The sequence below is a fragment of the Peromyscus maniculatus genome, chromosome 17 (genome assembly GCF_049852395.1).
Source record: "Peromyscus maniculatus bairdii isolate BWxNUB_F1_BW_parent chromosome 17, HU_Pman_BW_mat_3.1, whole genome shotgun sequence".
In the NCBI taxonomy this organism is placed as follows: Eukaryota; Metazoa; Chordata; class Mammalia; order Rodentia; family Cricetidae; genus Peromyscus; species Peromyscus maniculatus.
In genome coordinates this window covers 61091009-61118760 of record NC_134868.1, presented here as the reverse complement: position 1 = coordinate 61118760, position 27752 = coordinate 61091009, and the positions used below count along the sequence as shown (strand labels likewise).

Here is a 27752-nt window from a genome sequence, read left to right as displayed (position 1 = left end):
TACATGAAATTTTAATTCAGCGCATCTTTACTTTATAGAACGGATTTCTCATGGGAGAATATGAAACTGAATTCAATGATACATCCTAACTGAAAAAAGTTACTTGTCACTGCAGCAAATCAGCTAAAAAGTTCACGTGCTCCTCCTAAAACATGAATACCGTTAATTTAGAGTCCTAATGGGATGCTATAGATCTCGTCTACAGTAAGTACATTTATAAACCACTAAATTCATATTTCAGGAGTCTATCGGCAATTATGGAGACACAATGTGTTTACTTTTAGCTTACATTTTTAGATAGCCTATCCTTTTAGCCTATCCCTGGCTTCATAACTGCCAAAAGAATAGGGAGTGTGGAGATTTTTTGCATGGATCTGAAGCAAGCTCCTGACAGTGGACTTTTTGTAATTGCAGTTATGGTGAAATAAGCAAATGTTTTCATAAAGTCAGTTACAACCTTCAAAATCAACTAATACTTTAAATCGTCTCTTATATTTTGTATGAAGACATGGAGAGATTATTCATTAATCTATGGAAATACATATGCATCATTTTCTATGTATGAAAAGTAGACAAGTAGGTTCATTTACCTTAAACCAGGCACACTAGCACTCTAAAGTTAAATTCAGATATTTCTGAAACCATCCTTCATGAAATTAGTAATTTGCCACCTCTCTGCCACCGAGGAATGAATGCAAGACATCAAGGCATCTCCAGTAATAAATTCTGTTGCACTAAGAAACACAAACATCTATGTTTACTTTTCAATGTAAAGAGAAACTGTTTAAAAGAGTTAAGATTTTTGTAGTGCTAACAAATTCTCCCTTATCCACAAATATAAATATAACATAAATATAATCTTAGAGTGCCTCAGGACATCATAAAATATTTACAGTAGACCTTCCCATTATAGATACAAACTCCATGTTGAGAATTAATTCCGATGAAGAGAAAAGAAACACTCCATGCATGTGGATGCTTCCACTAAGGGAGAGGATGACTGCAGTCCATTGACAACACAGACTCTCTCTTGAATATTGAGCTAAGGAAATTAAAATTACAAGACATGTTGATGAGGGTTGACAGTTACAGCAATGTGCAAATTCAAATTTTTGCCACTGCCCTTAACTGTAAATTATTGGAATCTATACCACACTCTTACTAGTAATAGAATTATCAGCCATTTCCTTATCTTTATGTGTTATGCGACAATCCCATCAGGATAAATAGCAATGCAGTATATGCATTAGTCATTCACTGTTAGTTTCTACCACTAAAGCTCATTTTACTTCCTAGGAGTAAATTATAGTCATGTTTAAAACATACATAGAGAACTAAAATATTGGCTTATCCACTGGTTAATGCAATTTTGAATTCCAATCTAAGTTTCGAATCTTAAAAAAAAGGAAAAGGAAAAAAAGAAATAAAAACCATACACCAGGTCAGCTGAAGTTTAGCTAAGATGTAAGGTGTGGCTCTTGAGCTGACTTAAAATAAGATGTCTGGCTCAAAGGATCGCAGATCCTTTGATCTGTACAACCCTCGACCCCTCCTCCATAGGAAGCAAGGGAAGGAGGCCCTCTGAGCGCATGGGGTTGAGGAAGTAGGGAAGGAAAGAAAAGTTATGGTGTCTTATTTCTTTTGAAATGCAATACAACTTTCTGGTGCTCTCCCGGAAATTACTTTGAAAAGCTGACATCCACACCTCTGGACATCCTATCCCCGTGTCTTCCCAGCTAAAGGTCACTGCAGCGCCTTCAATAGTTAGGCCTCCTTGGGCAAGCCCCATTTCAGAACCACGGACAGCAGCACCTCCAGCAGCCCTGGATCGCATACTTCAATTTCCAAGGAACTCGCCTAGACTTCCCCTTTGCTAGTCAGCAAGGTCACAGTCCTTGTTGACTATAACACAAGTTATTAATGATTTCCCAAAATTTCAACTCACAGAACGAAAGATTTTGTCACTGACTATTTCTTTAGAGTATGCAAAAGCAAAACAAAACAAAACAAAAAACAAAGCAATTACGTAAGGTGTATGATGTCCAGCCTAACATGGAGAATCAGTTGGTACATAGCTAATTACAGCCTTCCACTCAAGTCAATAACTACACAGATGTCTAGGAGAAAACAGGAGGCTCAGGGAGAGCAGGCCTCCAGACTTTCTGAGGAACAAGAGCTACCCCCATAAAACCCACAAAATGTGTGCGTTTGGCTGTTTTTTCCCTACATCAACAGCTGCACTTTATCTTGTTCCTGTAGCCAACCAACTTCAGTACGTTAGAAGCGGAGAAATGGTGTAGGCAGGTCCACTAGCCTTCTCCACGCCTGTCTCCAGCCCTTCTAACTACCTGTGTGCACCGGTCTTCTGTGTTCCCATCAAGCAGTTAACACTTTGAGCCAACTGCAAGTAACTCAGAGAAACAGCTAAAATCTTAGCTTTGTTATCTTCAAGTATGGACTTCCCTGATATTCTAGGGACGCTGAAAGGAAGGCATCAGGCTGCCAGCAACCCACCAGGTGTCCCCAACTCCAGCAGGAAGTCAAGTTCATATAGCCAGATAAACCGCGGTTAAACTTGTAACAACCCCAGCCAGATAAACAAATGAAACCGACGAAAAGCCACAGTAGAGGGGGAAAGGAACCCACGGCCCCTACCTTGCAGTCCTCAGGACACGATTTCACCGAGTACTCATCCGACTGTAAGTACTTATGCAGCACACTTTCAAACTCTTCGTACTTCTCCTGAGCGTGGTGGTCGTAGTCCTGGTAAGCTTCGATGCACTGTCTACACGTGGTCATCTCACCGCCCTCCGTGAGCACCACGTCCAAACTGCAGTTCAAAGTGCTGGGACTGGACAGCCCCGAAAACAACTCCCAAAGTGTGTAGGAATTACAAAACGAAAGGTAAAAATCCGACAAGTTCCACAGGGGAGTTGGCCGAGAGCCCCTGGACGACTGCTCCTCCCCCGCGGCCGCCCCCCGACTCCAGTTCCTGGCGCACACGGAGTCCGCGCTCTCCACGGTGAAGCACTGGCCGGTGGAGGCGCCCTGAGGGTAACAAGTCTCCAGGCGCCACACCGGCTTGGCAGAGTTTCCTAGAAAAAGAGCCCTGCTCCGGTTGTTCTTGCCTCGGTTGCCCTTGCTGCCGCCGCCGCCGCCGCCGCCACCTCCCGGGGAGGGGGGCAGGGTGGGGGACGAGGAGGCGGAGAGGAGTCTGTGTGCCTGGGCGGCGGGCGAGGACTCCCCCATGCTGGCCAGGAGCGCGGGCCAGGAGGGCTCCTGCGGTCGCTGCCTCTGCTGCTGCCGCTGCCGCTGCTGCTGCTGTCGCTGCTGCTGCTGTTGCTGCTGCTGCTGTTGCTGTTGCTGCTGCTGCTGCTGTTGCTGCTGCTGCTGCTGTTGCTGCTGCTGCTGCTGCTGTTGGTGATGCTCTTTGTCCCGGGTCCGGGTCAGCTTGGCCTCGGCGCAGAACCACAAGTGATCAGAGAGCAGGACTGTGAAAAACAAGAGAGAAGCCAGAGACAGTCGCCATTTCTGAGCCCGCTCTGAATCGATGAACGGTTTCTCGTTCTCCCGGGGTGCTGCCAACCAGATTTTTAAGCCGTCGTCATACTGCCGACACATCCAAGCACCCCTGGTCATATTTTGGGAACGCACAGCCCTGGCCGACTCCACCGTGAGGGCTCCTGTGCTGGTGTCACCACAATATGCATTGACTTAAAGGGTTTAATTTCCGTATCCCCTCCTCCCGTTTCTTCTCTCTCTCTCTCTCTCTCTCTCTCTCTCTCTCTCTCTCTCTCTCTCTCTCTCTCTCTCTCTCTCTCTCTCTCCCCTACATAAATATTACTTTAGAGGAAGATCTTGCTTCCGACCTAATCATCAGCCGACCCCATCATCCCCTGGAGAGTGGGAGACAATAATGAGAGAGAGAGAGAGAGAGAGAGAGAGAGAGAGAGAGAGAGAGAGAGAGAGAGATTGAGAGAGAGACGCGGAGGCTGGTGCTGTGCTGGCCGGTGGGGAGGCTGAGTGCGGGAGGTGATGGTGGTGGAGGTGGCGGGGTGGCTGGCGCTGCTCCTGTCACCCCGGCATTGTCAGCGCGCGGGTCCCCATGGCCCAGCTGAGGACAGCCCGCTCTCCCCTGCCAGGGGCATGCCGCGTCTCCGCTGCCCACTGACGGCGACCGGAGCGCCTCCCCTCCTCCTCCTCCTCTCCTCCTCCTCCTCCTCTTCTCCTCCTCTTCCTCCTCCTTCCTCTCCGTCGCTGGCTTCTCCTCCGCCTCCCGCGCCTACTTCGCGCTGGCTCTCCCCGCGCCCCGAGCCTGGGCGGCCGCCGGCGGAGCTGTCCCTCCCCCCCACCCCCCACCCCGCGCTCCGACTGTCGCCGCGGCCGCTGCAGGTCTGCCCGCGGGCGCCGCCGGGGGCCGAGTCGCCTGCGCTGGGCCTCCGGAGGCCACAGTCATCTTCAGTCCCCGGGCTAAGTTGCCGCCATCTTCGTCCTGGAGGCACACTTTTTTTGGGGGGGAGCGCTGGAAATTTTGCGTCATCTCCTCCCGCCCCGAGGTCTCTCCATCCTGGTGCAGTGGCGGCGGCTCGGCCCGGGGAGGAGGACGGACGAGGACGAGGACGCGCCGGGCGGCGGCTCTGGGGGGGTGGGGGGAGCAGCTGTCCGCCGCCCCCCTCTGGGCCCCTGGGCACCGAGGCTTTTGCCCTGGCCTTGCCGACCTTCCCCCACTTTTTATTTGGGAGTCAGGACTCGGTCTGAGTGGCCAAAGCTGCTGTCCCGGGTCTCCAGCTGCTGTCCCTACCCCGCAGTCCAGGGGACAAGTCCGAGCCACCCCTGGGAGGGCGGCTAAGAGGTCCCTGTTGGGGACCAGGGGCTGGGCATATATTTCCCTCACTAGACAGTCTACAAAAAGAGTAGGTTGACTAAAGGAGGGGCGAGGTGACTTTGCAGGCTCAGTCTGAACGTTCTCTGGGTCCCTGGACAGCTCCACCGCGTCCCTTGGTGTCCTAAATCGGTTTTATGGGTCGGAAAGGACGCGGGGTGTGCGTGTCTGTGTGTCTGCCTGCATGGTGCTGTTCCCCAGCACTGCGTGTGCGCTGCAGCTATGACCACACTACACTCCATGTCTGACCGTGGTTCCTCCTCCAAAGTGAGCGGCGACCAAAGGTCTCTCCAGCCCTGGGGAAGCACCATCAGTCCGGTGTGCCCCACCGGCGTTACACTGAAGGAGCCTCATCTCGGAGGGTTCCTCCAGAGGACCCCGAGGACCCCAGGGCACCTGCGTACTGTGCCAGCCGCCCAGGCACGCCGGGTGGGCTCCTCTGTGCCGGGACTTCCGCAGCGCCCTCCAGGTTGGAGCTGCAGTCCAAGGCTCTGGTGCCCCTTAGTGTTGACTCTAGGAGTTCCAAGAAAGGGAAGGCAGACACATGCTGGGAAAATCTGGGGTCCCCTGGTTTCCGGTCCGACAGGGGTGGGGGATGCCAGGGGCAAACATCAGTCTCTTGAGGTCTGGGCAGCTCTTGCACTCTACTTGGGTCCCCACATGAGCCAAGACCCCCAGACCAGAGGATGCCAGGCACACTCTCTCTGGCAGCCAGGGTTTGCACACTTAGCAATCACCATGTCTTGTCATTCTCTCTCCTCGGCATGCCTAGGCCAATGCACATTGGAAAGAGCTCTAGGTGTTCTGAACTCTAAGCAAGTACCTTAAGAAACCAAAAGGAGGGCTCTACAGAACGTATTTTCCTCTGAGAGGAGCTGTGGGCGCTGGGAACACTGAAGGAGTGGGAATTTTTCAAACGGGAAGTTGCAAAATGCAAAGGGCAGGGTTCATCCCTTTCACAATACAGTAAGGTATAACTATCCTAATTTTACATATTTAACTGAGCTTCTGTAAGACTATATATAAAGGCTGCCGAGAAATTAGGTCCAGTTTCACAACTGGTTTACGTGGAAATGCCAGGTGAGGGTTTAACAGGTCATTTGAGTACATTCTGGTACTTGGGGTTTCATTTTGTTGAATTTCTGATTAATGTCAAAAATCTCCTCCAAACATAATTCCAATAAAATATTGTGTATTAACCGGTCCAACAGGAAGCGCTCTCTACTTATGCAATGGGCCCCACTGCCACAGTGTCTCATACAGCATAAGTAAGTACATGTAGGTGTTGCACACACCCTCAGTCATTTCATACCAGTATGGATGGGCGTTGTAGGAAATAACCAGAAGTAAATGGAAATTAAAAAGCCGTAAGTGATCCAGGCACAGTGTCAAACAGCTGTACTCTAACTGACTCCATAGCAGGGGCAACACTTGGGCCTCGGAGTCCCTACCAGCATGAAACGACCTGAGACTCTTGTTAAAAATGGCACAAGTGGTTCCAAAGGTATCTATAATGCCTGCCTGCTGTCTCCACTGTCTCCTTTTGATGTTTATCTTGTATCATACGGCTTCTGTTTTGTGATATTTCCTAACTTGGTATATTAGAACGTTGCTGTAAAGAATCCATAACCATATTTATTAGATAATAATTATTCCTTCCCCAAAGGCCCACACCTCCCCACTCCCATGCTGCATTGCTAACTTGAGTCCAGAAGCACAGATTTAGTGGTGGTTGAAATGAGTAGCTTATCTCTCACTGTAAGCTGTAGATTCAATCCAAAGAGGAACTTCAGATGGGGAGAGAGGAAAAAAATACACACAATAAGTGAAATTAAAAGACTACACTTAGCCAACAAGTAAAAGAAGCAAATTTTCAGTTATTTTTAACTTCATTATTATGCAGATATAGCTAAATTACATCTCAGAAAAATATTCTCGTGATGTTTACACTAAGTTAAAACAATAATGTTTAAATCTGATCCTGTAATAGATGGAAGCTCATTCTTCATTTTCAGAATAACCTACGTTTCTTTTCTCTAACATTTCTCATGAAGTTGAATTGAATATTTTAAGGTAAGACAATTTTAAGATGTGAGTGTGCAAGAGTCAGTCATCTCTTTTGCTTGCCAGTGAGGTTTCTGGAGTTAGTTATGGGAAGTCTGAGAGACTGGCCTTCCTCCTGAAGACAAGCCACCTAGTGCAGAAAAGGCAGCCAGCATAGGAACAGGTGATGAAGAACACAGTGGGTGAGTGATGTTTGATGCACTGGAGCACTCCAGGACCTGCAAGCAGTTCTCAAGGGGCTCCAGGGTTGAGATATTCCTGGCTACATTGACTGAGATCCAGAATGGTTTTAGAAGGTGGAAAACTCATTTTGAAAAATGACAGTGTAAAAAAACAAAACAAACAAACAAACTTGAACTTAGGGGTAAATGACCAATGCATGAGCCGTAGCATGTTCATGAGCAGGAGGCAGAGCAGGAGACCAGAGAAGGCTAGGAGTCCACCATGAGCTATGCTGTGTAGTAAGTCAAGCACTGTGGCTTTTCTACCAAACAGTATTGGGACTTTCTGAAGAGACAGAGATTGGGATTTGAATGTTCTTCCTCATTAACTGCACTGTGTGCTAAAATCAAAATAAGAAATAGGTTCAAAAAACATGCTAGTCAGACAAGTACATGTTGGCCTTTGTTGGGCTATCAGCTAAAATACTGCACAGTGGGAGAGAAAAGCAAAAGGCTTGCCTGGGTGTGAGGTTCATTTACCAGAAGTAGGCTGTGGAGTCTAGAAACTCCTACAGGTTTTACCTCAGAGCGTGACTAATGGCTCAGAGGAGTCTCATCACACCAGCCTGCTCGAGAAGCTGTCTAGGAGCTGTGGGTTGCAGGTGCATAGCGTGGAGGAGTCAGGTTCGGGGTGAATTTGGTATGCCTCTTCTGTTTCTCTGTTATAAAAATAAAAGATACCTTCTCAAATGTGCATCTTTACTCCTACAGTGGAAACACATTAACAATTTCACTCTGAGAGAGTGGCAAACAAAATAAAACACAAAACAATAACAACAAAAATCCCCTAGTGAAATCCATCGCTAGAATAAGTCAACTCCTAATCAAATAGATACTTTCTTTGTCCACTCTGGATTATTCCAGATGTCACAAACAGGTGTGTATCTTCTATTTCTCTTATGCAGCTTAGGTGTCACACACAAGTGACAATAGATTCCTGTTATATGTGCATTGCTCCCCAAAAGAAACGTGTTTTCAGCATTCAGATACTTGGAAAAACAATCTTGACCAGAATGACCACTTAAAAATACATTTAATTAACGTGTGTGGGGGAGTGGGGTACATGTGCCAGTGTGGAGAGTTAAAGAGAGAACTGGTGTGAGCCAGTTTTCTCCTTCCATTACTTGGGTTTTGGGATCAAACTCACATCATTAGACTTGGTGGCAAGCACCCTTCATTGCTGAACCATCTAGGCAGCTGTCCTAGTTAGGGTTTCAATGGCTGCCATGGACCATGACCAAAAGCAAACCAGGAGGAATGGGTTTATTTGGCTTACACTGCCATGTTGTAGTCTATCTTTGAAGGAAGTCAGAGGACAGGAACTTAAACAGGGCAGGAACCTGGAGGCAGGAACTGATGCAGAGGCCATGGAGGGATGTTGCTTGATGGCTTCCTCATCATGGCTTGCTCAGCCTGCTTTCTTATAGAACCCAGGACCACCAGGGGCAGCACCACCCACAATAGGTTGGACCCTTCCCCATCAATCACTAATTTAGAAAATGCCCTTCAGCTGGATCTTATGGAGGCATTTTCTCAATTGCAGTTCCCTTCTTTCAGATAACTCAACTTCTGTCAAATTGACATAAATCAAGCTAGTACAACTGTGCAGAATGTTTACATGTTGAAAAGATGTTGGATATAAAGTGGTAACAAAGACTAGTCTACTTTTAGTTGTTAAGTAGGGGACTGGGAACACAGCTCTGTTGGTAAAGTACCTACTGTGGGAGCATGATGACCTGAGTTTCAATTTCCAGCGCTCACATAAAGGACTGGAAAACACAAAACAATAGCAACAAAAATCCCCAGTGAAATCCATTGTCTTTGTGTCCATCTGTGACCCCAGTTTGAATAACGATGAAGAAACACATTTATTATCGGAAGTCCAGGCACAGAGCTGACTTCCTCTGAATCTATACTCACCTCAACCAACGGTGTGAAATTCAACAACAAAGATCTCCATAACTCTAGAAATTGGAGTCACTGAGCATGGGAGATGAAGTTATTTAATTCGCGTATTTCAGGAAAAAAATGGGTGACAATGCAAATTTGTATTGGAGAAATCACCAAAATGAATCAAATAGATATTTCAGGGGGGGAAAAAACTGGTAAATGCAGAAGTAAGAGGCGCTAAATAAACAGAGTAAGGGTTAAACGGCACTAAAGGGCTTGTATCAATAGGCTGTGTCTTTTGTGAGCCTTTGGAGGGGATGCTGATGGTGTTGGTTTGTCATAGTTGGGACAAAATGCCCGATACAACGGCCTAAGGAGGGAGGATTCATGTGGACTCAGAAATCTCAGTTCGCCATTTCTTTTTTGTTGTTATTGTTTAATTTTTTTTCTATTATCAGCTTGATACAGTACAAATTCTTATCCTAATAGTGAAATGTTTCACTGAGGCTTGCCCAGTGATTGAGTAAACCCAAAACTTATTATAAGCCACAGTCATCCTAGGGTCCCCCCTGCTATGTAGCCTCCATGGTTCTGTGGGTTGCAGGCTGATTGTTCTTTGCTTTATATCTGGTATCCACTTATGAGTGAGTACATACCATGAAGAATGGGTTAAGAAAATGTGGTACATATACACAATGGAATACTACTCAGCAGAGAAAAACAATGAAAGCATGAAATTTGCAGGCAAATAGATGGAACCAGAAAAATGTCATCCTGAGTGAGGTGACCCAGACCCAGTTCACCATTTCTTCTGCCCAGTACTTTGGACTTGAGACAAGGCAGACATACCGCAAGAGTGGGCGTGATGGAGCAGAACTCCTCAGCCCAGGGCAGGCCAGAAGGAGGACCAGAGACAGGAGAAGCTGAGGACTGGATACCCTTCTAGAGCATGCCCCCAGTGAGTGACTTCTCCCTCTTCTTTCCCACTATTTTCTAATAATATAAGCATACTGTGAATCCATCAAGGAATTAATCAGTCTGGTGGTCAGATAAGGGCTCTCTGGATCCAAATCACTTCTCGAAGGCTGATGAGCTGGCAGCCAAGCCCCTGACACATGAGCCTGTGGAGGCATCATCAATTCAAACCTTACCTCTGACCTGTGATCTCCGCACTCATCTGGCCTGTGGGCACCTGTCTCCTTCTCTGTGCCTCCCTACACTCACACCTGTGAGTTGGAGGAGTCCGGTGAGCCCCGAGGCAGTCCGAAGCAATGCTGTGAAGTGAGGTGATACAAGTCCTACCCTGGCCCCAAGCTTCCTCTGGCAGCCTTCCAGTAAAGAGGTGGCAGGTTTCTTGCCTGGCAGAGATGAGCAGTAACTAGGCAGTACTGAGGATCAGCCTTGAGAGCAGGGCATTCTCTGGTTCCCAGTACATCTGAAAGTTATTTCTTCTTATCTATATTTTCTCTTAGTTCAGTGTAGCTAGAGTTTTCCTGCCTGGCCCACAATCAGGACAAATCTTTGTCACCCACCAGTCCCACAGCCGCTCAGACCCAACCAAGTAAACACAGAGACTTATATTGCTTACAAACTGTATGGCCATGGCAGGCTTCTTGCTAACTGTTCTTATATCTTAAATTAATCCATTTCCACAAATCTATACCTTGCCACATGGCTGGTGGCTTACCAGTGTCTTTACATGCTGCTTGTCCTGGCAGTGACTGCAGTGTCTCCCCTCCTTCTTCCTGTTTCCCCAATTCTCCTCTCTCTTTGTCCCGCCTATACTTCCTGCCTGGTCACTGGCCATCAGTGTTTTATTTATATAGAGTGATATCTACAGCAGTTCAGGCTTTGGATTTTCTGCCCATGTGAGTTTCCCAGGTATTACATATCTAATGGTTTCAAATTACAGGCTAAAAGTGGAGTGGTCTCCATTGTCACTATCAGTCTCAGGGGAGGCATGGTACAGCTTAGTCCTGTAGAGTGTGGTATCTGAGTTTTCCCTGCTAGATTTCTAATGACAGGCCCCTAACTGTGTCACCTCTGCCTCTATGTGCATAAGGTGTGCTTACATATTGATTCCACCTTTGAATTACCTTGCGATTTAGGCTATGCCTACCTGGAGACTGAGCTCAACAAGCTTCATAAATGAGTGCGCAAGCCCCATTCATAAAAGTTATCAGGCCACCCTCTCCATTCAAATCCCTGTTCTCCACTTAAGACTCTGCAGTCAGGATGCTTTGGCTCAAGGAACTCAATGAATCAAGGAATGGTAGCTGCTGTAAGTTAAGTTAGGTTGGAGTGACGGTGCCTTTTTGTTGTCGTCTGTCGCTGGGCTCGAGATCTGCTCTGCTGTTGGGTCTGTTCTCAGACTGACGCACAGTAATCGCAAAAGTCCAAACTTCCCCTTCACTTCACTCCCAACATCCCCAGAGAGAGCTTCGCTGTGTTCAGTTGTCTCTGACATGATTAAATGCCCAGTTCTGACACCTACTCTGGGGAAAGGAGCAAACCGCTTGCACTTACTGGACCTGTCTCACAGACCTAACCAGACTGGAAGTGTCCAGTTTGCTCAGACCAAAGCTGCAGGGGGAAAAAATAGATGCAGGGTTCCAAAAACAAGCATCTCCCTGCTCTGCCGCCTCTGGACTTTATACACAGAAGAGCATTAGGGTAACAACCAAGGGTGGCACCAGAGTAACAGCCAGCTGCATTTAAGGATTTGGACGGCAATGTAAGAGAGAAGAGCTCGATCGTGTCATAGTTAGGGGCATTTGCAGGACAGAGTTCTGGGAACACACTACAGACACTCCATATTCCACTCACTGCAATGCAGTTCTGAATCTACCTTGGTTTTTGAGGCTCGGTCTTTCCCAGCAAACCTGCTGGCTCCCCCAGGTTCTGGGGGTGCCTTTATGTTAGTATGCGGCAGTGCTCCTACCCCAGAACTGTTCTCGGCCAAAGGGAAGGTCTTAGTGCAGGGGGCACCCCAAGATATGAGTAGTTTCTATGAGGGAGTAAGGGTCAGTCCCACCATCACAGTGAGAGCGATTCTTGAGACATACGCAGGTCAAGAGCTCTGCACGGAAATTTCTGAGGAGTCTTCAAACTACAGCAAAATCCAGCTTCTCCATCTGCCCATTTGCTTCATTCCTTTTTTTCAGACTTGTTTAAGGGTGGCATACTTCTCAATACACACACACACACACACACACACACACACACACACACGAATTGATTCTAATGTCAGGAACAAAGGTCTTAGGAAAGGACAGGGCCGTCACTGGGTTTGGGTGTTGGGCAGCACTTAAAGAAGCTCACACTTTGTTGATGATAAACCTGAAGAAGCTAGATATATAAAGAATTCTTCCGAGGAGACGTCTAAGGATCTGAGAGATCGTGGTGGCTACAGAGACTGTGAACCTGGATAGCTGAAACTCAACGCCCTGCAGAAAGCCAAAGACTCAAATCCCAAGCCCTCTGAACGTCAGAATCTTCCAGGGCAGGAAGAATTCTTTCTCCTGCATCTACAAGGTGACAAGGCTTCTGACTATGCAGAAGCCTTGACTACAGAAAACGCGCTCTCCCTAGAAGAACAAGTATATCACTCCACCAGATTTGCGTTCCCTGCTGGCAGTTGGGCAGGAAGGGATGAGACCCTCAGACTTTCACACTTTGAAAGAGGATGTTGGAATAAAGTGTGTGAGAAGAAGAAAAAAAAAAAACAGGCGGAACCCAGAAACCTCTTCAAGAGAGTAAAAAAATGAAAAGGAGACATGTGTTAAGGTGAGAATACTGTCCCTGGTCACATGGAAAAGATGCTAACATGTTGTGGCGACCGCTCCCTAAAGCATGGAAGGACGAGGCTCTGTTCTCAACTAGGCAGAAAGAAGAACAAACATGGTGGATGATGGAGGAGGAGTCACAAGTCCTAATGGGGGCACACTAAGAGTGAAGAAAACCAGGCCAGAGCCTAGCAGCGTGTGTAACATGGCCCAGATTTCTGCAAAGGTTTTTAAAAGAAGTACCTATCAAAATTTCAAATATGTGCAGCTTTAGCCCAGAATTCTAGTTGTATGATTAAATCTTTTAAAAATACTATTATATATGATCAAAGGAAATTAGAAAAAAAAGTTGCATATGACAGTGTTCTGGTTAGTTCTCAGCATTAACTTGACAAAAGTTGGAGTCACCCATAGAGGGGGAACTTTAGTTGAGGAATCTTCCAGGGAATATTACAAAGGGAGCATTTTGCCCTGCACCATATCTGACTTTTGGCCTTAAATTCTATGCAACAGTCCAGACGCAACTCAACTAAGCCCCTGAGCTGATGCTCTGAAGTAACTCAGACTATCAGCAGCAGATTTATATTAGCAATATTCTGACAGAGAGAAAAAAAAAACATGCCACATGTCAGGCTCATTTTCCTCTTTTCATAGACTTGGGATAGATCGAACACGAGGCTTTTCTAACACAACCTACAGTTGGGTTGTGGGGAGCCAATGTCCCATGCCTTGTTCCGTGTGTGTGCCTGCTGCTTCTTTGAGTGCTAAAGGTTCGGCTAATGCTCTTCCCACTTACCTGTTTCATATGCTTTTAAACACAAGTTTATTGGTCAATTTACAGCTGATGCTTTTACATGCATGTGTTGAAAGTTAGAGGAGTTTTCTATCTCCTTTGTCTGAAGACAAATCATCGAATTAAAATGGAAAGTCCATCAAAAATTGTTCTCACAATTCCAGAAGTTCCAATCACACTCATACAAGCCCGAATTCTATATGCCATCTGAGCATTCCCCTGTCCTGGCAGTCCTTCCTACCATTGGTCAGGATAACTTTGGATGTTTGTGACTTTTCCCAAAAATCGCACTGTGGGGGGTATAGATAACAGCAAGCCCTCAGGAGGACAGAGACTGACACAAGCAAACCACCATCTCCCAATAAAGCCAACCAAACAAGACATGACCTTCCATTCGCTGTAAATTCGGGATATTTAGTTGCTGTCAATTAAACTCTTGGGGGGGTGGCAGGGGGGAGGGTGATGTGAAGGAAAAGCCTAATCTATGGATTGTATGTGGAATGCTCTAAGCTTCTCAGTAAATTATTAGAAATGATTGTGCAAAAAGGAGACGGGGGAACATTCAGGGGAACATTCGTTACTATGTGATGGAAACATTGGCAAATACAAGCCATGGGGGTGATCACAGTACAGGCGTTAGTAAACATGGTCTGGATAAAAATATTGAAGAAGGAAAACATGCAGGAGAAGAGGTGTGGACATGGGCACCCCAGCTGGAATGAGGCTGGATTGAAGGATGGGCATCGGAGGACTGTGGGCGAACATTGAAATCTACAGCTCCCTAAACACCAAGGGGTAAGAGAACAAAACAAAAAACAAAAAAAAAACAAAAGCAAAGCACAAAAGTGTACAGACAGCCAAAGGTGAAAATATAAAAGCCTGGAGTCTCAGATCACACAGTGTGAGACAGAGAGATAACACGGGGGAGGTAATTATGGGGAATTTCCCAAGTCTCACGAGGAAATCCATAAGAGCTAGAAACATAGTTTTGCGCATTCACAGTACCTGTAAGTTTAAAACAACGAGAATGAGAAGCATTTCCAGGGATGTGTTCCCTGGTAGATCGTCCCTGCTCTGGTGAGTGACCCACACCTGTGAGCTGCAGGCACACTAACTGGATTCCGAGAGTTTTTTTTAAAGGTATGAAGTAAAGAAGGGAAGATGTTTGTTTGTGAGACATCCAGAAGGAATTGGAGGGACAAAGTAAATGGTGATTATGATTGTGTATGTTGTGTACATATATAAAATTCTCAAAGACAAAAATATAATAATTTAAGAAAAACCTCTTTACCTAAATGATTTTTAAGTATATTCAAGTCAATAGAGAATCAAGATCGGGTAAGTTTTGTGACTTTAGAGTACATACCAGGGAAAAATAAAGTCGTATAGCAATTGCTTAGATTTCTACTGGCATTATGCACATTAGCTTAAATGTAAAAATACAAACAAAAGAAAGTAATACATAGAAAAGCCAAAACCAAGGCAACACAACGATCTTAATTTAAGAGACAGTGAGGTTGATATTAAATTACCTAGAAAATTAATAATATTGCTACTGGCAATAAATTACCCATCCAGAAAGTAAGAAAACAATATCTTTACAGTCCTGAAGACGTGACAAGAAGAATTAGAAGTGATCCACAGAATAATAAAATTTGAGGAAATGGAAAGATTCCTTAAAACGAAGTCTCCAAAGCTGCAATAAGAAGAAATTAAACATTGGCACAGTCGGGACTTAGAAAATGTAATCTATAATTCTAATCTTTACATTTGTTTATGTGTCCGTGTGTCTGTATGTCTGTGAATGTCAGAGGACAAACTGCAGGAGTTAGTTTCCTTTTACCAAATGGGACCCGCGAATGAAGCCCGAGTGTTCAGGCTTGAAGGCAGGTACCATTACCTACTGTAACATCCTGCCAGTCGTGAATCTCTACCTTTTAAATGTTCAATTAAGACACTTCTAGATCGGGGCTGGAGAGATGGCTCAGCAGTTAAGTGCGTCTGTTGCTCTTTCAGAGGACCCAACCCCCGTTTGTTTCCCCAGAGCACACAAAGTGGCTCACGACTGTCCAACTCCAGAGAATCTGATGTTCTCCCCTGTCCTCCACAGACACAAGGCACCAGCCACACACACACACACAGAGGCAAACACTCATATGCATCAAATACAAATAAATAATTATTTAAAAGAAAATTATAGAACCAGGCAACCTCAACAGTGAATTCTTTCAAGTATTTAGGGAATGGATCACACTGAATTTTCCAGGGGAAAAAAAGTGAAAGGAAGGCTTTCATCTTGTTTTATGGAGTTGACATAATCTTACCACAGATACCTACCACAAATATTACAGGAAAAATATGGCATGTTTCAGTAAGTCTCACGTATAAATATGCAAAGGAAACCTATGTGAGTCTTTAGAAAATGCACTACTGAGATGTATCAAATATAATGGCAACCAAGCAAGAATGTGAGTACTTTGGCATTATTTCAGGAAATATCAAAGCCGGTATAATATGTGAAATGTAATCTTTTGTTTGATTATCATATACAAATTATATATATATGTAAATATATACAAATAAATAAATACATACACACACACACACACACACAAATACCGTCATTCCTGTGGCCAGAAGAAGAGAGAATGCAGGAATACTTTAACATGTTCAGTATTTGAGGTGTTTCTGTTTCTCGGTGTCCCATAGACTTAACCTGCTAGTGTGCTATTTCTAGTTACATCTACCAAAGCGCCTGGTTTTTTCGTCAGCTTGACACAAGCTAGAGTCATCAGAGGAAGGAACCTCAGTTGAGGAAATGCCCCCTTGAGATCCAGCTGTAAGGCATCTTCTCAATTAGTGATCAGTGTGCATGATGCCATCCCTGGGCTGGGTTCTGTAAGAAGTTGGGCTGAGCAAGCCAGGGGAAGGAAGCCAGCAAGCAGCTCCCCTCCATGGTCTCTGCATCAGCTCCTGCCTCCAGGATCCTGCCCGGTTTGAGTTCCTGTCCTGACTTCCTTCAGTGATGAACAGCAATGTTGAAGTGTAAGCCTAATAAACCCTTTCCTCCCCAACTTGCCTTTTGGTCATGGTGTTTCATCGCAGCAATAGAAACCATAACTAAGACATCTACTAAGGAGTGCTTTTTAAGGAGTTAAGTGAGAAAAGGCTTTAAGAGGCAGAGAGATCAAAGAACCCTGGGAAATGTGGAATACAATATATAACAACATAGTCTAATAATATATGCTAATAGATTTTAACAGTACAGAATAACCATGTGTTAAGATGCCACCAATGCACCCCAAACTCCAAAACAGTCACAGCACTCTATCCTATCCTATCAAAATGTCTCAAAAGACTGAATTTATTATTTAAACCAGGCTTTCCTAAACTCATTTTAGAAGGAATCTTTTCTGTCTCATGTGAGTTTCTCACCAGGAGGCACCTTGATGCTGTCTAGTCCACTCACCTGGCATTGCACCTAATTCGTATTAGACATAAAGTGTGTGTGTGTTTTGTGAGTGTAGGGTAAATAGTTAAATGTGCTTGTTTAATTGGGAGAAAAAAATCATTTCTCTACTGTACCTCTGTCCACTCTTCCCCCTGGAAATTCTGAATGACTATCCTTCAAGCTCTAAACGAGCTAGCTGTTCTGTTTCATAGAAAACTGGTTGGTACCTGTCTGGGGCCGTACTCCAGTACATTTTGTTCAATGAAATAGCCTCTATTGAAATAGTTCCATAGCCTCTCCCTAATGTAGACAGAGCTAAAGGTGATGAGTGCATCGAATACAGCCATGACACACCTGGAAATACTACATTCAAAGCTTTGTTAGAAGTCAAACTATAACCTCTAGTCACAAACACTGAGGGAACATCAGGGTTTTATGTGAATATTTTTTTATTCTTGTATCTTATGTGTATATATGTGATCCAAAATGCTAATGTGTGTACAGAAGAGCAGGTGTGAGGTCCCCTGGAACAAAAGTTATAGGAAGTTATGGGCTCCCTAATGTGAGTTCTAGGGAACTAAACCAAGGTCCTCTGCAAAGGCAGAGGATGCTCTTAACTTCTTTAGCCCTCAAAACAACAGTTTAATTTTGTTGAAACAAACATCGCAACCCACTAAGCACTAACCCTAGGTTAACACCGAATGGCACGTCTCTATCATACCCACTCCTCCCAAGGCTGGGGGAGCATTGTGGAAGGGTGAGGTTGCGGGATTGTGAGAGACAAAGGATGTAGATAGCTACACCAAAACAGCATTTTCTGGTTACACACTTGTGATAGCATGGGGAAAAAATCCTGAGCAAGATTTAGAAAAATTTCATCATGGAGGAGGGAAGTGGTCATGAAGTACCACTCTTAGCCAAGGAGCTATTGGCAATCAATAGCTGCTTGGGAAGGGAGAGTCAGAACTATCTCTCTTCAAGGATGAGGCCTCTGACAGGCTACCCATGACCCAGCAGATGGCCCTACACCTGTGTACATACAGGCAGGACTAAGTGGAAGCAATGATTTATTTTTTACAATAGAACTCATGAAACCAGAAGGAAATCATAGTTGGTGGCAAGAGGGAAGGATTGGGGGGATTTAAGAAAAAAAGAAAAGAAAGCAAAAAAAAATCTAAGCATGTGTTTCAATTGCATTATGCACACCTTTCTGCATGGTGCATGTGTGACTTCTTTGTCATTCAGGTGAAATCTAGCAGCAGCGGTAATGTGATAGCAGGTTTGCTCCTGATTTAATACTTTAATTATATTTAAAAACAATGATTCACAATATTCATGAGTCAGTTTCTTGTCATGGGCCCGATAGTGCCTAATTTCTATTTTGTTTTCTACTTTCCTTGTATCCTTTTGTATCCATTCATACAATGAGCAGCTTCTCACTCATTCATTCCACAAAAGGGGATTTTTCAAACACGTATGTGGGTCAATGGATAAGACACAAAAGAAATATGGTCTTTTTCATCTCTCCTTTTCCCAACTCTGAAATGCTTTCAAAGTGTAAAGGGTGTAAAGCCCTTTAGCCATGTCTCAACATAATGGGTAGAGATGTTAAAGAATACTGTGTCTCAGCAGAATAAAATATTTAATTAACTATTAAGTTAAAGAAGAGAAAAATTATGCGACCACACAGCTGAAATTATACTCTGAAGGTTTTTATCTTCAGCAGCATTCAATAACTTGGAGGCACACAAGTGGGCTGTGACTCATGGCTAAGACAGAAATGTTCTGAGAAAAACTGGCAGCCATCAGCACCTGGGCCTCCAGATACGATTTTAGTAAAACATCTGCTCTGGTACAGGGCTCTGCATCAGAGAGAAGCTTGCAACCAAGGTGTGCCATGCTTAGCTTTTAATAATAAATCTATAAATGCATCATGGTCCTATCTGTACACACAAATGCATACTCATTTAAGAGGATCTTTCTTTTTAAATTAGATTTGGTAAAGTGGAAACATGGTGTGCTGGCTAGTTTTATGTCAACTTGACACAAACTAGAGTTATCTGAAAAGAGGGAATCTCAACTAAGAAAATGTCTTCCTAAGATCTAGCTGAAAGGCATTTTCTTGATTAGTGATTGGTGGGGGAGGGCCCAGCCCATGGTGGATGGTGCCATCCCTAGGCTGGTGGTCCTGGATTCTATAAGAAAGCAGGCTGAGCAAGCCATGGGGAGCAAGCCAGTAAGCAGCACCCCTCCATGGCCTCTGCATCAGCTCCTGCCTCTGGGCTCCTGTCCTGATTTCCTTTGATGATGAACAGTGATGTGGATGCGAGTCAAATAAACCCTTTCCTCCCCGGATTGCTTTTGGTCATGGTGTTTCATCACAGCAATAGAAACCCTAACTAAGACACACGGTTTTATCAGGATTCTAAATTGGTGGCTTGATCAAATTTAGATTTGAAGAACTACTCATGTTAGCAATCTGCTATAAGAAGAGTGATGAGGAGTCACCCAGAGCAGGGGACACACTGGAGAAAAGTGACTCCCTAGTAAATGTCTGGTCACACTCCCTTCACCACTGAAGATGACGCAGGTGGCCTGGCAGGTGGAATTCAAGAAGTCAATGACGGTGACGAAGTTGTGAAGATGTGTGCTCAGGACCATGATTCCTGGAGGAGAAGGCAAGTGAGTTAAAATCTGTTTCAACAGCTTGACCAATCTACCTTCTTGAGGTAAGAGTATAGAGGAGGAGGGCCCCGGAAGCAGTTCACACACTTGGCATGCGTCTCCAGCCAGCCGACGCAGAGCACACTGCTGGTGTGCGTTTAAAGGTAAACCCAGTGGCTGAAGCTGCAGACCAGCTGCTGCTGAGTGGCTTAAGCTAGGTGAGTATGTCAAGGCCGCCACCAGTGCAGCAAGTGGAGCACTGGAGGGAGGTCAAAGGCACGTCCTATAGTCTGACTTGAAACTAGAGAAAAGGCCACTTACGGTGATCAGCCCCCGTTCAATTTTCCTGATAGTGCCAACCGGTGCTCTGGATCTCTCGCCTATGGAAACAGTGTATTCCCTAAGGAGAAGAGCAACACAGAGCCTGCCTCCTCAACTCGAGTGTTTCCTCTGCTAATCTTTACACAAACTGCCAATCGTACTGTAATTTTGAGGCATGCAAATACTCTGAAATATGACACTACAATAAAAATACCCAGTCAATAATGTCAGAACAAAGATGACTCAGAGGTTGGAGATAATAAGAATGAAAAATATAATACATAAGTGCTATGATTAAATAATTGATATGTGTGTGCAGTGAGATATTAAACTTTCAAAAAGAAAATTCCTGTCATTTCTGAGATTTTTGAATGAACTAAGAGGGCATTATTATGTTAAATAAAATATGCCAAGCACAAATAGATAAGAATGTCATAATTTCACTTATATAAGGAATTCTTAAATGGACCTTACCTAAATTGAAAGATGGTGGTCAACAGAGCTTGGGAAATCGAGAGATGCTGGTCAAAGATGAAATACTTTAGTAAAAGAGAATACGCTTAAAATTATTTTATATCATGGTGACTATGGCTAACAGCACACATTGTCTACTTAGAAAGCATATTCAGTAGACTCTACATGAAAAATAATACATATAAGCTGGGATGTATGGCTCCTTAATATTTTTTTTTAATTCTAACATTTCTTCCCAAGAAAGTTTTATATGATCAGGGGGAAATTAATAGATGTGCAAATCACACAGGTACGGTAGGTCACAAGGAAGTGTGGGGTTTTTGTTCAAGTTTTTTTTTTTGAGAATTTTATATATAAGTACTGTATTAGCATCATTTCGACCTACCCTTTCCCCCTACAAGTCCTCCCATGTACCCTATTCTCTTTCTCTTTCTCTCTCTCTCTCTTTCTGTGTATGTGTGTGTGGTGTGTGAGAGAGAGAGAGAAAGAGAGAGAGAGAGAGATGGATATATATATATATATATATATATGTATGTATGCTTGTATTATGTATGTGTGTATGTATCAATTCTGCTGAGAGCATTTTGTGTTTCTTATATGGGTATTTATTTAGGGCTCAGCACTTGGGATTAGATAACCTGTCATGGAACTCGTCGCTAGAGAAGACGAACTCTCATTCTCTGAGAAACCATTAATTACATGTAGCTCTTTGCCTAGGGGCGGGGCCTGTGAAATTTCTCCCGGGTATGTTGCCATGTCAACTGCTGTTGCCATTGTACAGCTCTTCGTCATGCAGCCATATTGTTGAGATGTTATGGGTGCAGCTTTCCTACCATGTCTAGAAGATACTACCTCATAGCAGACATCCTGGTCCTCTGGCCCTTACAATCTTTCTGCCCCCTTTTCCATGATGTTTTCTGAGCCTTAGGTATACAGGCTTTATTGTACATGTATCAACTTCGGGTGGGCACCCCATGGTCAGTTCTTCTCTGCATTTTGACCAGTTTGGGCATTCTGTAATGGTCTCCATCTGCTGCAAAAGAAGCTCTTCTGATGAGGGGTCAGGGCTACACTTAGCTTTGGGTGTAAGGATAAGTGCGCAGTTAGAGATTGTGCTGGTTTTGGAAAGTGGCAGCAGTATGTTCTCCGTGTTCCATGGCCTCACAAGCCATGGATGCTGGGCCAGGGTTACATGTCAGGCTTGAATCTCTCCTTGAGTGGGCTTCAAGTCCAGTTAGACAGCTCTTAGTCACTGCCAAGATAAAATGCCACTGTTGCACCTTTGGGGATATTGAGCCCTGCTGGTTATTGCTGTGGTTTGTAGGCTCTAAGCAGAGTAAAACTATTGATTTCTTTTCTCCTTTAGTAGCTGATGTAACACCTTCAAGCTAGTCCTCATGGCAGAGACTTCCAGGTCAGCTCCAAGCTGATTCCACTAAGTCCTTTGTCTAGAGTGTGTGGCACCATTAGCAAGAGGGTCTCACCTTCAACTACTGGGAAGAAACCAAGGGCAATGGCAATAATCTATATTATTTGGGCTTATTTGTACCTCCATGACCAATAATTCAGAGGAAGGTTCCACTTGCCTGACACTGAAGCTTTTGTTACATAGTCATTGGATCTTTTGGGGGTGCATATTATTATCCTAAGTGGTGTAACTTCATATTTGGATAGATATACACTTATATATTATATATGTATTTTAAGCAAACATGAAATAATGTGTTTCCCTATTACTTTCATATTTTAAAACAATTCTTTGGTCTATGTATAATTTTACCCTTCATCAAGGATGAATGAAAATTTCCAGAAATACGAGAAAATTAATTTCTATTATCTAAGTCACCAGTCTACATGTATCCTTTGTTGCTGTGTGGCAGCCCCAATAAGGTCATGTGATTAAGACAAAGCTGAGAAAAAGACAAAAGTGGCTGACTTCATATTCCTAGGAGCCACAGTGACTTACTCCAGCCTGGAGAGCAGCATTCACCCTCATCAACGAGATACAGATTAGAAGCCGAGGACTGATATTGAAGAAAAACTATCAACACACAGGGGAAGGGAAGCCCAAACAGATGGTGCTGGATCTGCGGTCTACATCTGTGAGACACATGTAAACCTTGTCTTTCCATTTACACCTTTTTAAAAAGGTGAGGTGACGACGCACTTGAACATTGATCCTAAATATGAAGCAACAGGAAGAAGTCCTACGAACTGAGACATCTCTGTGACCACGAAGGGACGAAGACATGCAAGCCGGCACAGAAGGCGGTGGTTATAAGAGGGGAGCCTGCTAGGTTGGCCTCGTTGCTGTGGACAGCTTCGATTAAGAAAGGCACCACCAAGAAAATGGAAATGCATAGACCAAAGAGCATACTCCAAATGAAAGCCACTCGCAAACGCCCGCCACCCCCTACCCCATGCTTCAGCTCCTAGTGGCGTTCTGCTTCTTTCCCGGCTCAGTCCAGAAGTCCACATTTCTCCCACGCCCCCTGCTCCTCGGACCCCTCGCCCCTCCCGTGTGTCTGCGGTCCTATCTGCCTGCGCTTCTCTGTAACTTGCCATGTCTCTTTACCACTTTTCACAGTAGCACTGTAGTCAGAATGGTTTGTTTTTTTAGTATTCACTAACCTGAAAACCTTCTCATTCCCTCTCCATTTTAAAGTTAACTTTATAAAGCAAACTTCACAGAAAATGGCATCCTATTTGTACATTGATTTTATGTCAAAATTACACTTTAAGTCCATTCTTAATCTAAGGTCTAACGTGAAACAACTCACAGACTCGCCAACAGGCATCTGCGAGCCCCGGGCTCACTACCTGTTTCCCTGTATGCGGAGAGGATGCAGTCTTCCATCAGACGCCACACACACACACACCATGCACTGAGCCCAATGCTGAGAGTCGATTTCATACTAACATTCGTTTTATAGATTTCCATTTCTGACTAGAAATATCGCTTCAACCCTCCTCACCATGGCAACACAACAGCTGAAGATTCTTACAGCTTGCTGAGTGAAGAAAAATACTTGAAAATATCCTTTGATGCTAAAACTGGTTTTGTGTTCACGGCACCCCGTGAAGTCACTGAGGGAGGAAGGCTGACACTGTACACTGCAGATGGATTTACCCATGAGGAGCGCTGCAAACATCAGGGAGAGGGAAGAAAGGGGGAGGGAGGAGAGGAGAGAAGGGAGAGAAGGCAAGGCGCAAGGCAGCAGCACCCCCAGAGGCGGGCGGGAGGGTGTCTGCACCCCCGCGTGCCCCGCAGGCCACTCTCCATTCCTCACACTGGCCGTCTGCTTGAATCGGAGTTTGACTTTTCTGAGAGCAGGGATTATGCCTCATTCATCGACAGCCCCAGTGTTCTTTCTATGTGTAGTATGTGTAGACCAGGAAAAAAAAATAGAGCCGGGCGGTGGTGGCGCACGCCTTTAATCCCAGCACTCGGGAGGCAGAGCCAGGCGGATCTCTGTGAGTTCGAGGCCAGCCTGGGCTACCAAGTGAGTTCCAGGAAAGGCGCAAAGCTACACAGAGAAACCCTGTCTCGAAAAACAAAACAAAACAAAAAAAAAAAATAGAGAGATTAAGGTTTTTATTTAATAACCAGAGAGAGAGAGAGAGAGAGAGAGAGAGAGAGAGAGAGAGAGAGAGAGAGAGAGAAGACTGGAAAGATGTATCACAGGTTAGGAGCACGTAGTGCTCTTGCAGAAGACCTGAGCTTGATCCCCCCTTGCTCAAGGTCAGGGGGCTCACAATAGCTGTGACCTGCAAGGCCAGCTGCAGGGGGATTTGATGCCTCTTGCCTCCGTGACTGCCAGCACTCACATGTACATACCCACATATGTACACACACCAACACTTACTTAAAAAACAATAAAGAGAGGAGCCTGTGGGATGAAGACTGGAGGAAAGAGTACCTGAGCTTGGTGTGTAGTCAGTCGATGGAAAGGAAGGAAGATGTTGTGCACCTCGAGAAAGGTGGTCTTTGAAATGAGCAGATTCTGTAAACCCCAAGAAAGGTGGTCGTCAGTCTCTTATCTGATTGGAAACCAGCCGAGGGTAGCGGAGCACGCCTTGTTAAACTGCAAGAAATTGGAGCGGGTTTATTTCAAAGCAACTCGACAAAGGATGATTAAAAAAAAAAAAACATGTTATCTTCATAAGTTTAGATGGAAATTTGTGTTTAGATCAACATTTCCCAAGAGCCATTGTAATAATTTCAGCATGCAAAAAAGAATAAAATACTGCTCTTTAAAAAGTACAAAAAAAACCAATAAAGATAATATTTTAACAAAAATAATAAAGTGTAGAAAAAATAAAAGTTAACACCACACATTTTTTATTAAAAAATATCTTGTAATAGAGGGAAATGTAGGGATACAGTCCTTCCCATTCTCCTTTTTGTGGCTTGAGGGCAGTTTTATTAGAGTTAAAAAAAAAAAACAACAAAAAACGCAAAGGAAAGCACACTGCCCTGAGCAGGAGCATGCAGGGGAAACCACACCAATTGTGGGCAGCTGACACAAAACTCAGCCACGTGGTAGATAAGCAGGCACGTGGTGAGGGGAGGAGCTTTAGAGAAAAGGGAAGGAAATCTACCGTGCCAAAAATCCAAAAACCAAAAAACAAAACAACAACAAAACCCCTCAGATTCTGTGCAGTATCAGAAAGAAACAGACAAGGAAAAAAACTACTCAGGAAGGAGGGCAAGCCTAACTGTTGCCTCAGACCACTCAAGGAAGAGAGAGTTTATCCTGCCTTATGTTTCCAGAGGTGTATGTGTCCATCATGGCAGGGAAGGCATGAATCTCACTAAACAGCAGACGTTAGGACAGACGTGGAAGCCCAGAGGTCACATCTATCACCGTGAGCACAAAACAGAAAAAGTCAACTGGAAAAGGTGTGAAGCTTTTAACTCTCCAAGACCGTCTACAGTGACATGCTTCCTCCCACAAAGGAGTGTGAGGACCCAAATCAATACAAAGACACACTGAGTATCTGTGGAGGTGGAAAGAGATGCCCACCAGCTCCTCATCAGGCAGTGTTCTGTCTCACAAGTGTGCCGGGCCTCAGCCATCCGATGATCTCAGAGAGCAAAAGCATAATACGTGACCAGTCAAAGGTAAGCTCCTTTGTTTTATTATAATGAACTTCATCATAAGTTTATATAACTTAATTTTTCATGAAGGATTGTGTTTATAATCTTACTTCAGATGACAGTAAATCGTGAGTGTGGTGGCAGGTACTTTTGCACAGAATCCTGGCCCAAGCAAATACGCAGTTTCTTCACTATACAATGGAGGCACAGACATACAGCAGCAGATGCACTGTGCTGAAGAAACAGAAAGGCAGATGCCTCCCATGAACTCAGATTCTTCTGCCATTGCATGGGGACTTATGTTGGGCAGGACTGGGCATGTTAAGAAGTCCAGATCTCCCTGAACGTAGAGAATGGGGAATACGAATGGGTAGCCACTGGGCAAAACCTGTTGGTATTCATGGCATTTCCATGACGTATAAGTGTAACTAGTAGGTCTGGCCGAAGAGCACACCGTTCCCAGTATTTGCTGCCCCTTTGGCATCTGTCCATCTGAGCTGAAGTGACTGAGCATAACGCACACGTGGGTTTGATTTCCTTCTGGACTTGGCAAGCTTCACCCACCTGATCTGAGTCACTTTGCTTCATGACTTACTTAAGCAGCTGTGCTTTGGTCTGTGATTGCATCTGGGCATGGTTTTCTTTCAATAGATGTCTTAAAATAATTAGTGTCTGGATATGATAAAAGCGGTTGTTCTTGGATTTGCATTTGCGTTTTATGTTATTATACTTTCTATTTGGGTTGTTTCTTAAAATTATTTTTAACACATTGTCTGTGTTTGTGTGTGTTGGTACATTTTCTTCTGATTGTTTAAGAGATCTGAAAATCAGTTGTACTGGCCAAATTTACAAGGACAACTCTATGCTTTGTAGATATACTATAATTGCTCTCTATGGATTATACCTTTTTTCTTCTTTTTTTAACCTAATTTTTTTTTTCATTTTACATACCAATCACAGTTCCCTCCCATCCCTCCTACCACTCCCCCTTCACCTCCCCCCACCCCCATCCACTCCTTCAAAAGGGTAAGGCCTCCCATGTGGAGTCAACAAAGCCTAGTCCATTCAGCTGAGGCAGGACCAAGCCCTTCCCCCATGCATCAAGGTTGAGCAAGGCACCCCACCATAGGGAATGGGCTCCAAAAAGCCTGCTCATGCACCAGGGATAGATCCTGATCCTACCACCAGGGGCCCCTCCAACAGTCCAAGCTGCACAACTGTCTCACTCATGCAGAGGGCCTAGTCCAGAAATTGTGAGTTCCTATGCGCGTGGTTCAGTTGTCTCTGTAGATTTCCCCATCATGATCTTGACCCCCCTGTTCATATTATTCTTCCTCTCTCTCTTTGACTGGACTCCCGGAGCTCAGCCTGGGGTTTGACTTCCATCAGGTGCTGGATGAAGGCTCTATGATGACAGTTAGGGTAGTCACCAATCTGATTACAGGAGATGGCCAGTACAGGGACCCTCTCCACTATTGCTAGTAGTATTAGCTGAGGTCATCCTTGTGGAAAGGATGAGAAACTCCATAATGGCTCCCTCTATCAAGATATCTCTTTCATTGCTCTCCCCCTCCGTCCCTCCCTCAACTCGATCATCCCATTTCCTCATGTTCTCATCCCCTAGCTGCTACACCCCCAAGAGTTTACCCAAGAGATCTCATCTATTCCCCTTCCAAGGGCAATCCATTCCTCCTTGTGACCTAGCTTCTCTGGAGCTGTGGGTTGTAGTCTGGTTATCCTTTGTATTACATCTAGTATCCCCTTATAGGTGAATATGTACCATGTTTGTCTTTCTGGGTCTGGATTACCTCACTCAGGATGATATTTTCCTAGTTCCATCCATTTGCCTGCAAATTTCATGATGTTATTTTTTAACAGCTGAGTAAACCTCCATTGCGTATATGTACCACATTTTCTCTATCCATTCTTCAGTCAAGGGGCATCTAGGTTGTTTCCAAGTTCTGACTATTACAAATAACACTGCTATGAACATAGTTGTGCAAGTGTCCTTGTGGTATTATTGAGCACCCTTGAATATATGCTCAAGAGTGGTATAGCTGGATCTTGAGGTAGATTGATTTCCAATTTTCTGAAAAACTGCCATAC

The 27752-nt window shown here is 44.6% G+C and overlaps 1 protein-coding gene across 2 annotated transcripts in view; it reads right to left on the bottom strand.

Annotated features, from left to right (window-relative positions):
• The window catches only part of Nalf1 (NALCN channel auxiliary factor 1), a 528588-nt gene extending 524257 nt beyond the window's left edge, over positions 1-4331 (bottom strand). The window contains exon 1 of one of the 2 annotated variants that reach the window (XM_042262521.2): positions 2656-4331. In XM_042262521.2, coding sequence (XP_042118455.1) covers positions 2656-3639 — 984 coding nt within the window. In that variant the 5' untranslated portion in view covers positions 3640-4331. The remainder of the gene's footprint in view (positions 1-2655) is intronic. The other variant, XM_042262520.2, reaches the window with a different exon arrangement.
• Positions 4332-27752: the final 23421 nt, after the last annotated feature.